Source organism: Anarrhichthys ocellatus, unplaced genomic scaffold (genome assembly GCF_004355925.1).
Source record: "Anarrhichthys ocellatus isolate YVR2014 unplaced genomic scaffold, GSC_Weel_1.0 scaffold8, whole genome shotgun sequence".
NCBI classification, from domain to species: domain Eukaryota; kingdom Metazoa; phylum Chordata; class Actinopteri; order Perciformes; family Anarhichadidae; genus Anarrhichthys; species Anarrhichthys ocellatus.
In genome coordinates, this window is record NW_022280038.1 from 8,862,643 (window position 1) to 8,881,434 (window position 18,792).

The 18,792-nt window shown below is 40.1% G+C and overlaps 1 protein-coding gene across 1 annotated transcript in view; it reads right to left on the bottom strand.

Moving 5' to 3' along the window:
* Positions 1-18,792, bottom strand: part of kcnq1.1 (potassium voltage-gated channel, KQT-like subfamily, member 1.1) — a 37,807-nt gene that overhangs the window by 5,046 nt on the left and 13,969 nt on the right. Inside the window, 9 exon segments of the mRNA XM_031848630.1 lie at positions 517-646; positions 3,311-3,367; positions 7,753-7,891; positions 10,136-10,252; positions 10,426-10,521; positions 11,206-11,316; positions 13,102-13,242; positions 17,482-17,578; positions 18,469-18,547. Coding sequence (XP_031704490.1) covers positions 517-646; positions 3,311-3,367; positions 7,753-7,891; positions 10,136-10,252; positions 10,426-10,521; positions 11,206-11,316; positions 13,102-13,242; positions 17,482-17,578; positions 18,469-18,547 — 967 coding nt within the window.

An 18,792-nucleotide genomic window follows, 5' to 3' on the forward strand; every position in this document is an offset into this window, starting at 1 on the left:
AATCATGGATGAAACCAGCAGTAGTATCTTGTAATGGTTCAATTTAGCATGGGATTTGATGTGGCATTGCTCTGTGTGAACAGCTGGTTACGTATTTTGGAGTCGGCAGAGCACAGAGTGATCCTCGCCAGCAACGCTGCCGCATGCAGTTCCCACTCTGCATCATTACCCCAGCGTCTAGCAAGGAAATCCCCATGGGTCAAAACTGTCGCGCCATTTGTTTCACTTACTGTGCAACTTGCATCGCACTACAGATACTTAACACTCATTTCCTCATATCGGTCTCCGTCTCTCGCTGTGCAAGTGCCTCTGCGAGCACAAGTGTTTTTTTTCCTAATAGAGACTCACTTGACAACAGAGACCGGAGCACTGTGGGGTTTGGAACATACGAGGGTTAATTAGGAGGAGCAGAAAAAAATAGAAAAAAATTAATGTGTAAACGTTCTCATTAAAACATGCTCATTAAAACACACTGGCACGTAAAACACAGCACCAATTCCATTGCATTGCACTCACTGTGACACGGAGGTGACGGGAGCCAGCTCGCTGTAGCGCTCCGGCTCCAGCTCCAGGTCGTCTGCAAAGCTGCAGTTCCTCTGGAGGGGGCCGGGGGAGTGGACGTCCAAGAGGCCCGGGCTTCTTTTCACTGTGCGTTCACACATAGACACACAGGACTTTAGTTATCAATATATCTGGGCATCCAGAACATTCAGTGATGCTGCTGATTAGGTTTTGCCAGGGGCGTAAATACGGGCAGTGCAGGCGGAGCAGCTGCACTGGGGCCCCACACAGAGAGCCGGCCTTCAACAACAGTACATTTTGATTGGTACCTTTGAAAAACACCTGTGTGCAAGGAAGTCATCTGGTGCCATTTCCTTGATGTGCCCTCGAAAAGACATGGTTCTCGATTCTTTTTTTTTATAAAGTCAACAAAATCACGTTTTTTTTTTTTTAACGAAAACAATACATATATTAATATTTTTCTTGTATCTTTGTCATATATGCAATGATTATATGTATGTAGATAGCTTTATCTCTGACTTCTCTACTTTCCCTATTGAGTGCTGCAGGAATGAGTCCTAAAACCCATAAATGAGTCAGCATTTTTGCACTTCCAGTTCCCTCGACTCAAAGTCAATGTTTTTTTAAATTTTTTTTATTAAATGTGTTTTTGGGTAGATGCCTTAAATAAGGTCTGTGGTTAACACAAGCTTGGTCGATTTTAACGTTTTTTTCTACAACATAAAATACATCAGTAAATACCCCATTCGTGAGTTTTTATAAAAGGCGGTTGCTCACAAGTGGCTAAATAAAACTAGCTTAGCAACCGTGTTGTAGTCTGTTCAAAGCCTAATGTTAGTGTTTTTAGTTTTACTTTGTATTTTTGTTGGCCAACCCAGAAGTTAGCTTCGCAGGGTTTCCAAAATCCATGGGGATTTGTTTCCATTGGATTTTGGATGCCTCATGGACGCCTCCCACTGGAGGTTTTCCAGGCACGTCCAACTGGGAAGAGACCCCGGGGAAGACCCAGAACACGCTGGAGAGATTACATCTCCCAGCTGGCCTGGGAACGCCTCGGGATCCCCCAGAATGAGCTGGAACATGTTGCCGGGGAGAGGGAGGTCTGGGTCGGCCTGCTTGACCTGCTGCCACCGCGACCCGACCCCGGATAAGCGGTGGAAAATGGATGGATGGATGGATGGATTTTGGATTACTGCAGAAAATAAGGCTTCTAACCAAAAACCCATTCAAAAATCCATTGACTTCGAGACGTGGGAACTAGAGGTGCGACTCATTTCCTGGATTTAGGACTCATTCCTGCAGCACTCTATACAATATAGCCTAAGTAAATAATTTGACTGTAAATTCAATACATTGATGGTATGATATATATATACTGTATATATATAAATATACATACAGTATATATATATGTATATATATATGTGTGTGTATATATGTACCGTCAAACTAGCGTGCACTGTGGCCCGTCGTAACTACCTCACACCACTGAGTTTTGCTTTTTTATAGCTTTGGACTCGCGTCAGGTTAAGATTCATGATGATTCAAAATGTAATTTATTTAATTATTCTCTGTTGATTTCTTGCTGCAACAATGGTGTGTATCTTACAATGCCCATCAGGATAAGGAAAATAAATGAGCTTTTATGTTGTATTAGGTTGCTTAGTTTTATTTCCACAGAAGCTAAGAGGAAAGGTTTATTGGCTACTTGTGGTTTTTGCTGCTGCGCTGCCCCTTCATTCCATATATAAAGTGGCAATTTTAAAAGCATTTTGTTCTTGTGAGAAAACTTACTCTGTGTACAGGAGATTTCATTTGCAGAAACAGATAAAGGATATTGTTGAGATGAATAAACCGACACCAGTTTGACTGATGGTCCCTCGAGTGCACAATAAAAATAAACATGATTTATGAAAATTAACAGAAATTGAGATATCTAATCAAAACAACACGACACCAGTCTGATTGATATTCCCTGAAGTGCAAAGAATAAATGAATAAAGGAAAATAAATAGAAATCAAATATCTGTATTTGTAAATGAACTCGTATTCTCTTTCTCTTTGAGGATGCTTGACTCAGTGACAGCCATGATAAGAGCTGGACTCTGAATGCTTAGGAAAGGTGCTTCAATGCTTCCTTTTTTATCTCCTTCAGCAAAGGGTATACTGAACCATCTTTTACCAAAGGAAAGGACATAGCGACGTCCCACAATTCCTTGCGGCAGCAACATTTAAAATGACACAACAATTGTGACACAATCATTTAACATCTTTCTCAGGAGGTTTTTTGGACAGTTGTAAATAAAGTTGCTTTAAAAAAAAAAACACATCCACACAGCGTTTGTCTTGTGAATTCTCCACCATATCTTTCCTTGACCTCATGACGCAGCACACAACTTTTTGCATTTTGTCCCGAGCGACAAGAAGTCTACAGCAAATATGGCAGAATTGTTGCGGCAGACTGTGTGGAAACTCGTGCATCATTTTAATCCACAAAAACGGTGTTTTGAAACTGTACCAGCAAGAGAAGTGTGATACAACTGGTCTGAAAGAGAAAACGTGGCATCGCAATATTTTCCTGATACATAATTGTGAATGTGTTTCTTGGAGTAAAACTTCTATTATCTCTTTTTTTTTTAAATAAATGCCAAAAATTACATTATAGATGAACTCAACATATCCAGACCTCCTCTTCCCAGCACGTGAGATATCAACACTTCAAACTGTAGTTGAATCTACACGTGACCCATGCAAACCCAGAAACATTCATATCAAAACATGTTGTTACCTGGAGGCGGTGAGCTGAACTGAAGGGAAGACAAAGACGTCCAGGACTGCTGGCAATCTGAAGCACGCGTGATGAGAAACACAAACACGATCAATGTTTACCACAGGGCAAACAAAAAGTCACATACTACGGTGCTAACTAAGCATGCAACTTTCCATTCATCACTCACGGGATCATTCGTGGATAAAAAAAGAAAAAGAGATGCTTTTAGAGTAACTGACAAGATAACAAAAAGGAGGTTGTTAAAATGGACAGTAAGAGACGACAGTAAGTGTGCTGAGGACGTGTGGAACCAGCTACACGGACAAAGCACACATCGAGAGAGGAACCAAAGACACAAGCAAGAAAATAGGCACTTAAATTGGATTAAATTGGATCAGATTTGGAGACTATACACACACAGAATCACATATATATATATATATATATATATATATATATATATATATATACACAGAGTTGTTTCATTCATCCTACCCTCATTGATATTAATGGGGTAGACAATAAGTATTAAGTGTCAGTGTAACGTAATACCATTCAACAAAACCACCAACTGCATCCTCCAAAAACATCATGAAGTTGAGTTAACGCCTCTCAAAAACAGTTCCACCAAGACTGAACATTATAATCTTGATGAAGGATTAGTTTCAGAACTGCTGCAGTACACAGAATTCATTTTGTAGAGGTGACCACCATGTGACCACCATGTGATTGGTTGTATCCTCTCTAATAAAACTGCTAGTTAACTACAAGCTAAAAGCTCAAAAATCTCAACAAATTAAAGTATAACCCCCCCCCCCACCTAAAACCCCGACTGTAATTACTGAATTTGAACGGCATGTTTTCTGAAAACCAATCCAGGCAACTAGCGTTAGCTGACTCTGTAAGCAGCCGAGCGCTTTGTGTAGTCAATATATACGCACACACCAGATGGTAACGTGGCAATTCAGTTAAATGATTCATTACAAGCAGCATGCAGTAGATGAAAGACGAGCAGTGCGACCTGTAAAATCTCTTCAGCTTAAAATCAAAGACACTGATTTTCATTGAACACGAAGCGAACAGACACGCATACGTCTTCACAACTGGGCAAATTAAAATCCGCTGTTGTGCTGAGAGCTGAGTGCAAAGCAGAACCCATTTGTACGGCTGCATGTTGGTGGCAGAGATGCTGTTGCGCATCTAAGCGGCTTTTCGGGTTGCCAGCTCGTGTAAGATTAAAAAGGATATATAACTAAGCACAACAATGAATAACATCCAATTAGATGTTAGCATGCTCATTGTGTCTTCTCTAGTATCTAATTTTGTTCATCTACATGGAACAGAATGTCTGTTAATGCCCTCCATGTAGTAGGGCTGGGTATTGTTGTTTCATAAAAGTTACGATAACAGTATCACCACCAGTACCCTTACAGTGATACAGATACCAATAGAGTACTTAAGAGTACTTAATACCCTTTTTTCCACCTCATTCGATAGCCAGCATGTGAATTTAAGCATCCAGTTACCTAAAATGCCACCTCCAGCGCATTTATTTTCATCAGACGCCACAGATGTGTATTAAAACCATAATATTGAACATTTTGGTGGCATCTTGGCACGCTGAACTGCAAATTCAAACCACAGCGGGCCAATCTCACTGTGCAAGAACAACCATACAAATAGTTTTTCTTTCTAGATCTTGGACAACAAAAGGATCAAATGCAGGTATCGTTTGACTGGAGAAGTTTCAATACTACTCGCTCAATACCTTAAAGATTTTGAGTACCAATAGCCAGGTCTTTACAGCACTGACTAGAATAATAACTAGAAGGACATCCGGAGAGCTAAAGCTAATCCGCTACCAAATGAAAGGGTTCTTTCTTGGCCCATGCTACACCCTACCACCAAGTCGAATGAAAATCAGGTTCATTTTTTCACAATCCTGCTGAAAAACCGACCAACAAACCGAACCGAACGCATAACCTCCTTTGTTTAGGTAATGATGATTCATTTACTTTGTTCAAATCCTTTCTAGGGGTTACAAATACATGTAAAACACAAAATGAGGAGAAAAACATCAAGGGACACGATGAAGGCTAAAATGAATGAACATGGAAAATGAAATGAGTGAAAAAAAGAGAAGAAATTAATGAGGTAATTTCAAAGATGATATTTAATTAGTGAGCCTTTGTTGCTCTGGGAATGTGTTTAGGTTTGATGAAAACATCTCAGTTACTTTCATCCCATGTCTGTCAGAAGGTTACTGGGAATCACTTAAGTTCTAACTCAGATTTGCAACACAACTGCAGTGCGTGTTCAGAGCGGGCCGAATGCTTTGCCTTCGAGTGTTTTATACTTGCATCTCTCTCTCTAAATCCACTCAAACAAACAACTTCACACCCTGCGTTTTCTTGGGTCCCGAGCAATATTATGACTGCCATGACATAGTTAAGTCACACACAAAAATCGCAGCTTGTCACGGTTAGAAAACCGAGTGAAATACGCTCTGGTTCACAGCAACAAATAAAACACCAGGGGCAGATTTAAGTGTAATTAGGCAACCTGGGCCTGGGGGCCCACAACTAAATATAATGCATTATTATTCATTGAATTATTCAGCATTCTTTTCAAATTGAAAGCTCCACTTTAAACAGATAAGAACATAAGTACATTGTGCTGATAATGCCTCTTTTTCACTCTGCACTTGAAGTAAAAAAAATTGAATGCAGGACTTTTACTGTGCACTATTTTTAGTTTTACTATTAATAATTAATAGTTTTACTTCAGAAAAAAAAAGTTTCTTCTTCTACCTCATACCAACATTTACAGTTAGAGAAAGGGTGAAAAGTAAAGCAAGATGGCCCCAAATCACAAAATCCGGCCCTGAAAAACACACCCAGGTGTGTACTCGCAGTCAGAAACATTAGTGAAATACATTTATCGGAGGTTATTTCCAAAATGGCCTAGTAGTCGCTTGCTTTGACATAACCACTGAGCGTGTAAAGTAGAGCATGGATTTTATTAGCAGAGGTATTTTGCGTGCTCTTTCTTTTATTTCTTTCCATAATGTTGTCAGACACATAATAACAGTCGGAGCCTCTCAGTGGCAAACACAAGCTCTTTAAGTGAATGTACATTGACGGTGTTGAATCGCCCGGAGCGATTACACTGCAGCCCGTTGAGCGGCTGCCGTCTCCAGCCTTCTCGCTCAATACTGGACCAATTTCTAAAATTGGTCCAGATATGGTACAAATTGGTACAAATATGGTAACTTCTGTTCCTTGCATTGGCTGCAAAAAACAACAACATGGCGACGGCCGTAATCCAAGACGCCGACGGCGAAATCGCTGAACTCTGCGCTTCAAAACATAAACCAATGGGTGACGTCACAATGACGTCCACTTCTTCCTCTAAGCCTAGTGAGGAAGGGATCACCAAAGTCCTGACACCTGCACACCTGGTCCCCATTTCCCTTTATCTCCCCTGCATATGTACGAGAGCCCTCTCTCCACAGTCATTTGCCAGATAGTCTGACGTAAACCCACTACACAGTCATGGTGGTCCAGCCCTTGTTTCTGTTTCTTGCCAGCTTTTTGTTCCCGGTTCCGGCCTGCCTGCCCCTTGCCTGCTAAGCTTGCTGACGGATTGCTTGTTTCTGAACTCGGCTTTGAACTTCCAACCAAGTAAACGATTTATTGCTTTGAACTACTCTGCCTGTGAGTCCTGCTCCGCATCTCTGCGTGCTCAGAACCGTTACCGCAAAGACATTTGCAAAATGAAAGTCCACTGAGATTGTTGAATGTGTTTCACTTTCTGTCAACCGACACTCCTAATTGCAACCGCAACTGCAACTAATTTAAAATGTATCGACAGACACATAGTATGTGCAACACACAGGCTGCATAGAATGACTTTGTAGCTATGCAGTATATGATTTGAACTGCGCCTTGATGTCACTCTCAGCTATCCACTACTGATCCAGCAGCACAGTATGTGTGGGGTTTTGTAAGTTCAGCAGTGCAGCACAGGAGTTAATGCTCATCAATGCAAACTCTCGTGTTTTATTGCTGCAATGTGCTCATTCATCTTTAATGTCTGGACTTTGTCCTCTCCCCCTTCTGAGGCTACAATACTGCACAACTGGAGCTCAAATCAAACATTTTCTTTTTACTGTATCATCTCTGATACTGCAGTAGTCATTTCTTGTCATTCTTATGCAGCATCTTGAGCAACATTGCAAGAGCTTATTCAGGTTTAAATGAAACCATGTAAGTGGCTCAGACACTCATCAACCTCGTTTAACATCTACCACACATGGAAAGACGGAATTTTCTGAGACATCTAGCGAAAGTGTATTCCTACATATGTTCTGTTGCAAACAAAGTTGTTGACACAGCGATTAAAGTGCACTGGAGCACAATCAGTAAAGCATATTGCACTGTTTGTGCCGTGTTTAGTACCTGTGCCCACAGTGCTGTAAGCATCTGAACTCAGCTCCATGCCGCTGTCAAATACAGAGCTGTATGTGATGCTGGGAATTGTGGGAGAAGTTGGACCGTTGTCGTTGTCGCTGCTCTTCAACTTCCTCCTTATCTTCACCTGCCCAAACAAATACAAACATCTCAGTTCACGTGTTTCTGTGGAGAGCAAAACCATGTTCAAATATTCATTCACTTAAAATAATCCGGCTTCGCAGCAATGTTAGGAATCTGTGGTCGCTGACTTTATATGTAAGCCAATAAAGGAGCAGTAAATGGTGCAGTTTTCTATTCTTGTTATGTATATGTGATTGTATAATGAATGCATGAACATTGATGGAGGGTCTAAATGCAGCAGCGCATGAATCACTGTTATATTTATATTATATATTTAACATATTTGTTTATTGCTGTTATCTAGACATATCACAACTTTGAGGTCAGACCCCGTTAAGTCTAGTGGGAACACCTTTGACACACACAAGCAACATTTTTTAAATGGAATGATTGGCGTGGGCATGGTCTGTGGCAGCACCAAAGAATTGAATCATGAATAATAATATTAAACTGCCGCTGGCTGTCTTGGTTGCATACTGTATGTTTTTATTTCCTGCCTTACTTTCTTGTATTTTTTTTCCCCACAGAGTTTTCACACCAACATAGACATCCGTCACAGTAATGATAACGCTAAAACTTACATTTCAAGTTTCATCAACCAGCTTTTAATCCTCAAAATCAATGCAACAATAAATTGTGACACCGTTATCACACCATCAAATAACGTAACATAGATTCTCGTCGCTTCAGCCGGGACTCACTGCGGACAGTTAGTGATGGGGTGGCTCTTCTTTTGGCTTTGATTGGATTATTTTATGAATTAAAGCTGAACTAAGCATTACAGAAGTCCAACTGTGGCACTTCTTTCAATCCAACTATAGCCTTCAAAATGACCATGAAGTTGAATCAATGGGCAAAAAGCAGGGGGTCTTGGGGAAAGGGGAGGTCCGAGACCCATTGATTGACAATTGAGACCCCCTGAAAGCCTCAATAGCAAAACTTAAGGGGGTCTCCTGAAAACTCTTTAAAAAACCTATTTGTCACTTGCAATTGTTATTAAATGTCTTTTTAAAGCTCACTCCAGCAGTACTAATTATTCAAGTTGCAAAATATGAATTCACAAAATGAATACAGAAAAGAAATATGTGGGTATGTGTGTATTGTTTCTGGTAAGGTCTTATTCCATGGATGACGCTGTTGCAAATGGTCTGCAATAGAAATGTTGTGTAATTTATAAAACACAGTTACCCAGTACAACGTGAAAGGCAGTGGATCTTTTCATGGTAAGACCTTTGTGCATAAAAGTTATACAGTGACACAAGTGTATGTGTGTGTAGGTGTGTGCGTGCCGGCTTAGAGAGAGAAAGGTGTGTGTGCTGTGTGGTTGTGTAGTAATTATACATTATCCAGCCTTGGGGATGTGTGTGCAAAGCAGGCTGTTCTCAAACAGCGCAAGTAGCTATACCTACTTCTGGGGAGACTGTGGCTCAGTGGTAGAGCAGGTCCTCCGCGCTCCGCTAGTCCATGTCGATGGAAATTGCTCCTGAATGCTGTGCATTATGGGTATGTTTGGGCATGAATGCTTAGATGATCCTGATTGGCAGCTGGCACCTTGCATGGTAGCCTCTGCCATCAGTGTATGAAAGGGTGTGAATGGGTGAATGAACATATAGTGGAAAAAGCACTTTGAGTGGTTGAAAGACTAGAAAAGCGCTGTACAAGTACAGCAGGGGAGGGGAGGTGGATGGGTCAAACAAAAAATCTGTCTTTCACCCAGGAGACTATTGTTTGTGCCCCGTGTCAAACGAGAAATGTATTTGTCACTTCAGTAACGTCACTTCCGTAGCTATTTGAACCCAAACCACAATCTTTTTCTAAACCTAGCCAAGTTGCTTTGTTGCCTTAACTTTGTTGACTTTCGCAAGGAAAAGGCAATAAAAATGAGGACTAACTTTCTCATAAGATATCATACGAACAATTGCACAAGGAAACGTTGGCTCGAAGCCCAGTTCATTGCCTTGGCTTGCATCCATGAAATATTGTAGGCTCTATTGTGTATTGAGTCTGGGTAAGACTTCAGCATACTACTGGAGCACTAGGTTAGCCACTAGCCAGCAGGTATTTTGCATGAATCAACACCTCTCAAAAACAGTTTCCACAAACTGACTATAATTACCTTCTTGAAAGCAGGATTCACAGTATTGCAGGGCTGTTGCTTCATACTGCATTAGTTTTGCCTTGGTGTACCTACTAAACTGGAAACCGAGTAAGGGGGAGTTACAATTAAATCTATCAAATGGTTACTAACCGATTTCTTGGGCTTGGGGGTGGACAGAGAGGAGGCGGGGATGTTGGACTTCTTCCTCACAAACATCTTGAATGTGGCAGAATCAAAGTTCTCCACTGCAAAACATCTCCATGATGTCTGAAGGGGTATGAAAAAAGCATTATATTGGTTGGACAGGACTAATTTCATGCCAATGCGAGAAAGAAAGTAAGGGACATGAAAGGTTGGTCTCAATAATAAGGCTGGGGCTCGGAGACACCTCACTCCGCCGGCTGTATTGCGGTTCTGTTTCAGTGTTCTTGGTCAAATACCTGAATGAGACAGGCGGCTGCAGGGATCTGTCTGTTGAAGTGTTTTTGTCTTTGCTTCTGCTGCACCTTCAGGGCGAAGCCTGAGCCCAAGATTCCCTGTGAACAGCAGCACAGCAGATACTGCTCATTAATTCAGTTTTAATGACACACTTTCAGGCAGCCGCAGCATGACTCAAAAGACGGAAATAAACACAAAGTTAAACAAAAATGAAGGAATAATGGGATGTTTATTGCAGAAACATATAAGTCTGTTATTCACTTTGTTCATTAACAGAATTAATAGATTAAAATAGTCAACCAAAGATGCACTATATTATTTATTGGGTTACAGTTTCTTAAATGTGATGGGTTCCTTGCTTTTGTAAACTGAATATAATTTGAGCGCTAACTATGCTTAATCCTAATTCTTTCAAACCACAGTCACTATTATTATTATTCTTTCCTGAGCTGGTGAGATGGTGCAAGGGGACAACCCTCACTCAGCATTAACACTACACTGGAAATATTTAAAATCAAATTGAAACTAACCCTCAAAAATTTGAGGCAAGAGAATTATAGCTCAAGTCAAGGTCCTTACAGCACTTAAGTCACAATATTATGACAGTATGTATGTAAGTTCTCAACTGTCTTTAACTGTGGTGGCTGGTAGTGGCCGGTTCACACATGAATCATAGCTACACTTAAACCAAAATTAGGCACTTTCTGTTTTTGTAATTTGAAGGAAATAGTACGATTATGCAAGAAAGAAGCCCTCGCTCAGCAAAGTCTCTTTCCACTTACAGCAGGCAGAGCAAAGAAGGAAATGGCGAAGACTGAGAAACAGGATGCAATGGTCTTTCCAATCCAGGTTTGGGGCACTTTGTCTCCATATCCAATGGTAGTCACTGTCACCTTTGAGAATAAAAACAAACAAACATTAACACTGAAAAATACTAAAAGTTTTATTCACAGTGGATGGATTGAAACAGCAACAAAACAATTCTGTTGGCAGATGATACGGCCGGCGTCTTAATATTAAAAAATCTACATCAGGGAAACATTGTCCATCACAGTCCGACCGTGCCTGAGCACCAAGCATCACCGATGTAAACACTGAGTCCGAGCACAGCTTCATAAATTCTTCATTTTACTGCTTGACATGTAAATGATTTGTGACTTGAACCAAAAAACCCATCTTTAATGGTTGTGATCAATCTACTCACAGTGTTTGCTGTAGCGCGTGATGTCCATGTTTTCCCTGAACCTCCGACCACAACTCAAACTTCTGACTCTCACTCACATCTTTATGCACAGAGAGTATTCAATACTGACTGTGAGCATGTGGTTTATAAAGCGTAAATATTGCAAATAAACATTCATTTATATGAGAGAATTGGTTATGACTCTGCTGTGTGTGTACGTTTTTTAATATCAGAGTCCCTGAAGTTTCTCAGAAAAGCCGAGTGGGTGATGACTTATTGTCTGAAAATAAATTTTCACCCTGTATTCTCTGCACTACTTGCTTTGCTGCTTGTATTAGCGGCCCACTGGATGTGCCCAAGGGTTTTCACACAACTCCTACTGTAACAACAGTAGTACAGATAAAACAGTTTGTGTTCGACCTTTCACTTGCCAAATACTGTATAAAACAATTCAATGTGTTCAGCAAAGAAATCTTACTTTTGGCAAGACGGGAAAGTGCCAAAAACAATATTTAGAAGTCAATTCCACTTTCTCTTGACACAAAATACAATTAATATCAATGTTAATGTTCATAAGATGTTAGTTCTGAGGAGTCTGATCAAAATGTGTCGATGTGTGATGACATATGTAAAATCAATTAAACGACTTTAACAAATAATGGAAATGAGAAAAATGTATTTAATCAACAAAGTTGAGCAATTAACTGATGGTGTCTATCTGTTGATTATGCAGGTGCAGTCAGCAGGTGGTTAGCTTAGCTTAGCATAAAGACTGGTAGCAGGGGTAAACAGCTAAACAGCCAAGAAATAGTCAGGCACAATAAATGCTCTCATAAGGTGTTGTTTTCACACGCTTTGCCTTTGTACAGAGCCAAGCTAGCTGTTTCCTGCTTCTAGTCTTTTTACGTAAGCTAAGCTAAAGGTCTCCTGGCTAAAGCTTGGTATTTATCATCCAGACATGAGAGTGGAATCAAAGTGTATTTCCAAAACGTCAAACCATCCTTTGGTGAATGAATTCTGCAAAAAAAACACAGTAATTCAAACATCAACATATCCTTCATATATCAGAAAATAGCATCCAATGATGGCTGGACCAGGTCTGATGTAAATGTAAATTTGACGTCCCTGGTCTAACAGACATTTTCATCCCAACCCGGCAGATACTGGCATTTGGTCAGCACCCTTGGCGTCACTTTGTAACGCACTGAGTAGCCCAGCGTGTCAAAGTACAGTCGCAATAAACACCAGGTTAACAGTGTGAACTCAAACAAAAAGCACTTGCTTAAGGTTGGGCAATAAAACTAGTTAGGTTTTAGGAAAAAGGGTTCCCGCCAAAGGGCGTGACAACCTGGGAATGAGAATGGGCTCAAAAACCCACTTTTGACTTTTGATTAAGCCCGTCACAACCATCACACACACACAGACACACACACACACATACTCGCACACACACACACACACATACACACACACACACACACACACACATTCTTACCACTCCCCACCACAGGGCATCAGCATAGTTTTCAATTTCGGTGGAGCTGCTGCCATCGACTGCGTCTTTCTCTGCCAGGTAGACAAAGTACGAGGAGAAGATCAGGCTCAGAAAGCCAATGTATAACGTGGAGATCAGCTCCTGAAATACACATGCACAAACACGTGAGATATCTCAAACTAAGTAAACAACAAAGGGATCATTTCAGAGAACACAATACCATTAAATATTATATCTGTGAATTATATGTACTTTCTTACACAGCCCCTCCTGACTGCCACAGTGTATCGGTTATACCATTTTACTGCTTTAATGTCTGGAGTGGCTGTGTTTGCCATTAATATGACATATGGATGTAAATATTCATGCAAATGTGCTGTGAATGTGATGATTAAATTTCATTTTCTGAGCATTCTGCTGTCTCGGCTGGCTTGGTGTTGAACTAAAAGTGGATTTACACTTCAAGCTGCAGTAGCTACTTATCAGTTTGGTAATGATGTTGTACTTTAAGGGAAAGGGTTGGAATTATAAGATGTTTTTTTCCTTTAGTCCACAATTCCCATGAAAAGACCAAAACCAACAATGCATAAGTCCATTTGTCAACACTGGCTCTCAGCCCAAAGCCCATTTGCTCTTTCAGAAGACATACATCTGTAAAAGTGGGTCATAATATACAGCATATATATATATATATATATATATATATATAACAGCTGGGCATTGTAGTTTTTCGCCAATGTTTCTCAAACAGGAGTACATTAAAGTGCATTTATTAGATGGAGCATTACAATGGAGCTCTAATGCAAGAAGTAAGTTAAATCAGGCTTCGGTTACCCAGACAAAACTTGCTAGTGGTCAATTCAGTGTGGATTTTCATCTTTTCATGGGATTTGTTGACGTGCTATTCATACTAACGCCTGCATAAAATAGTTGCTACATATATTTATTAGGTTGATTTTGAATGGCTCCATGTCTGCTGAATGTAGTCTATTTGGTAGTGTACAAAATAGTGAAAACACTTGAACATTATATGAATAAAACACAGTCTATAGCATGGTGTTTACAGCAAAATCAGCACCTGTGTTACAGTCAGGGAGGTGGCTGTTGCTGATGGCTGTCTTTTATAATTGACCCTTCACTAAGCCCCGCCCCGCTGTCAGAGCTACCATGGAGCCCACACTGTCACTAACTGCAACCCCTAAATAAATATGATCTAATATTTGGAAAAAACTAAATAGAGACAGGAGGGTGTACAAGAGGGTCTGCTCCACAGACTCTCATGCAGTCGTTTCAGATTTTCTTGATATTTGGGCTGGTTTTGTGGATGTGGAGCTAGTCATGGTTAAAAGTTGTGTAATACTCGTTACCCGGAGAGGTTGAAAGGAGACATATGTATCTCAAATGTTACGTTTTACGTAAAAAACCTGCGGAGCTAACATTAGCAGAGTATGTTAGCACATCATTAACTAGCATTAGCACGTCTATGCTACGCTAGCTACTGAAGGTATACTGAATTTACACACGCTGCTTTTAGTTTCTAATGATTGGAACAGTGAAAAAAGACCGGCTTTACGGGAACAGCGTTGTCCCTTAAATTCATTGTCCTCCGTCTCCATCAGGTGATGTGTTGGTTCACTTTCACACTTTTATCAGTAGACTTTAGCTTCTATCTTTATCTTTTCAACCTGTTTTCACTGCTGAATCAGTTTGACACCTTGGATATATCCTTTAAACACATTGGAGAACCTTCTGCCTGCTTCTCTCTTAAACCACTATTTCTTTTACCCAAAATATATAAGATAATATATATTCAGGGGATGCAGTTAGTGACAGTGTGGTCACCATGGTAACAGAGCTCTGACAGCTTGACGGAGCAGCAGCCGGGGGCGGGACTTAGCGAAGGGTCAATTAGTGTCTATTGTATAGAGCATATGTTCCATTCACCCGGAGACCTCATTTGTTGAATGGTGTTTGTTAAATATTAATATGCAAATCAGAACATGTTTCATGCCTGGATGTTTTGCTTAAATTAACAACATCAGACCAGACACCCTCCTGCAAAGCTGCATTCTTAATCATTTTGTGGCTGATTTTCAGTGCCAGTTGTTTAAGTATGAAATCAATTGGATGACATTTTTTTGGATTGCAGATTAAAATGCTCATTCTTGGTCTCGATTTAAATGTTCACTTTATTTTTGTCAACCAATCTTTTGATGACTAAATGTGGGGACTAAAACATCCAAAGATTTACGATGATAAAAAGGAAGAAATTGACTAAATATGACCAAAACTGACACAGACTTTTGAACTCTGGACTAAAAACAACTAAATCTTAATCTCAAAGCTGACATATTTAGGAACAATTCCAACTCTATTAGTTATGTATTCATTCCTTATCTTGCAACTGATGTGAAAGTGCCACATAAGTACCTAAAGAAAAATGCATTAAGCTTTATGGAGAAACCACAAGTGCAACAAGGTTTATGAAGCATGTTCCATAATAATCCCTGGAGGGATATCGATTGAATTCAGATGGGCACTAAATCATTATAAATTAGGTTGAAATCCAGACCGCTGATCTCTCCCGGTGTATTTAAAATATCTATGAAGCATCTTATTGCAGATTCAACAAGGAGCTGTCTGTGATTTGCTCAGGAGGTCTAATTGGGCTTAGCTCTTATCCTGTCTGAATGTAATTTAACTACTGCTTCCTGAAAGAGCTCTTTAAGTGAACGTTCTCTCTGCGCTCACCTACTACGCAATTTAAACTGTGTTTAACCAGTCGGAGTGCCGGAGCACTCACTGCATTAAATCGGCCCAGAATTCATGATGAGTGAAATTCGTATTTATGTCTCGGCCGAAAACTGTCACTTTCAGATTTTTATTCCAGGAGCAGCAGCTTTATGGCAAAAAAAGACCTGGGTAATGGCTGTTTGCCTCCTTCGAAATAGCATAAACCTATCCTTGCATTACACTTCACAAATTGTGTTATGGTCCATTGGTAGTCAGCTATTTCTTCAAATGACTACACTTTTTATTTTGGACATTTTGGCCATCAAACCTTTGTCAGTGGAAATAAGAGCCTGTAAGAATTGCTGCTTGCAACTTAAAAGTGTGATTTTTGGAAATAACAGCTTTAAATGCAGTCAAGTACATCTTAGTCACTACCAGCGGTTTAGTAGATATGTGGCTGCTGCTGTGACCTGGCGAACACATTCAGGAAACATGTGCTTCCAATCTGCCAGCGTGCATTCGAGAAGCAACTGTGCAAATTGTGTTTACAAGCCACAAGCGCTAGAATGCTACTCGGCGTGTATTTAAACGCTGTGATAACACGAAGACTGGATGCTGATTGAAGTGGCTGAAACTCCGTTGACTCTAAAAACTCCAGCTGTTAACAAGGTAAGGCTGAAGTTCCACGTGTTGAGGTGAGAGACTGACAGAACAACATGTCCAGGTGTCGTGCTGAGAGAGAAGCTTCCTTTACTTAAAATATCCGATGCATTTAAAACCCAATCAGGACTAATTATAAGCTATCCTATGCTAAAGTGAATCTCATTCTGGCCACACTTACACCTCCAATTTTGAAGACAAATTATATTCGCCATTCCTAAATCGTGTACCGTTTTTGGTGAAAGCTCTTGAAACGTTACGTGAGACATTTAAATTATTCAATTAGCATGGGCGATGTTAAAAACAGGATCAAGGATCATTTGAGCACTGAATGTACTTTCCCTAACAGTTTGCTGGTTGGTTCTAAGGTAACTTTTTGCTGTTTTGTTTTCTGTGTTTCTGTGTTTCTTATGTACCTTGTCATCTTGAAGAGGAATCCCTTGCAAAAGAGATTCCAAATCTCAATGAGATTATCCTGAATAAATTAAGTTTTCATAAAATCATAATCAAATATGTGTGCCAGATGCACCATATTTAAGTCCATCCCAAATCAGCTAGTCTGGAGTAGTCACTGGCAGTTCCAACACTCAGAAATCTACACCAATGCCAATGCATTTTGAAATATATATATTTTTTCAAATTATATTGTATTCCCTCACCATAGCCGCATATTGTCATGCGTGTTTTGTTTCGCCGTCCTGCCATTCAGTTGGACTGCTGGTTCGTTTTTCCTGAAGTCTGTCTGCCTGATTGCATGTGAATGCAGCATTATACCCTCAATCAGTTAATAAAGAATGGACCATCTATTTTATTGCGAATGGTGATTGCTTGTGGAACGTTATCCATTTGCAGGGAAATGCAACATAGAAATAGCTTAACCGTCTATAGGGATCTATCAGTGTCCATGGTGACAGATGTTTCCTGTTGTGACAAACATCACCCCAGAGTTCCTCTGTTATCTTATATCCTCAATCAAAGCTTGAGTACCTGCCGATGGATGAAGACGACGGAGCCAAGGAGACGCCAGGTCCCTCCCTGCCGGTCCACGTGGAGCATTCGCAGGATCTGCAGGAAACGAATCCCTCTGGAAGATAACAAAAGTGTTTAAATGCCGACATTGCATTCAGACCAAAAATATGTATGTACACACACATTTTGAGACCAAAAGTATGTGGAGTGAGGTCACAGCTGGCTAAGTCGTCCCAAAGGTTAAACTATTGCCACAAAGACAACACCACATGCGCTCATCAATTTCAAACCTCTTTAAACATCAGTTTCATTTTCACTGCTAGATTATGAACATAGATTAAATTAGATTATGTTGCACCAAACTCCAATTTAAGATGGGATGCAGTATTTACTTTAACCCTACACTGGAGGCGGTTCAACTGACTTTTTTCAGAAGAATTGAGCAAAAATAATGAAGTTCCTCAAAGAAAGTTAGCAAGTTCATCAAGTTATGGATCTGAACAGGAAGATTGACTCTTTTTTTCCTTATTGTGAAAAAAGTATTTTCCTTACATTGCTGTTGTTATTTTTTTTGGCAATATTGCTCCATTAAATTCGCCACCAGGTTGTTCTCAAACAAGGAGAAATGAGCTTCTCTGTCGAGCCATCATGACCGACGTTACTGTAACTACCAGACTTTTTAGCGAGCTAGCTAGCAAACAACATTTTGTTGGAATGCAGAGCAGCAGTCACTAACAGTATGCAAATCTATATATTTATCTATTTATTTCAGTTTGTGTTAGCAAGCATCTCCATATTGAGTTAGGTTTTTGGTTTTAAACTTGGATTTATTAAAAGTTTCAATCGTGCAACAGAGTTCTGCTTGATTTTGAATCTGGATTTTACTCATTTGAAACCTAGTTTTATGAAACTTTGATTAAAACCAATCTCAGATTATATTAATCCTTGTTGATGCAACCGAGCCAGTGTGTCCACAGACTTTTGACTGCATACACTGTCTCTTACCTTACAGCAGAGGTGGCGAAGACCTGGCCTTTGGAGCCCACTGACAGCACAATTATTGAGGCGACGACCACAATCAGATCTGTATTGACAGAGAATGAGGGGCTATAAGTATAAATATGACATAAACATGCAGATGTTCAATATACGGAGGTTCAGCACAGCAGGAGCCACCGTTGTCCTCCATGTGAGGTTTGAAAAAGTAAAAAAAATACATGGATGAAAAAGTCCTCCATTAGGAAATAATCATTGGTTTTCATTAAAAGATGATTCTCAGTTGAGGTGAGAGGGGTTACAAATAATGGTAATGCTAATAGTCATTGCTGC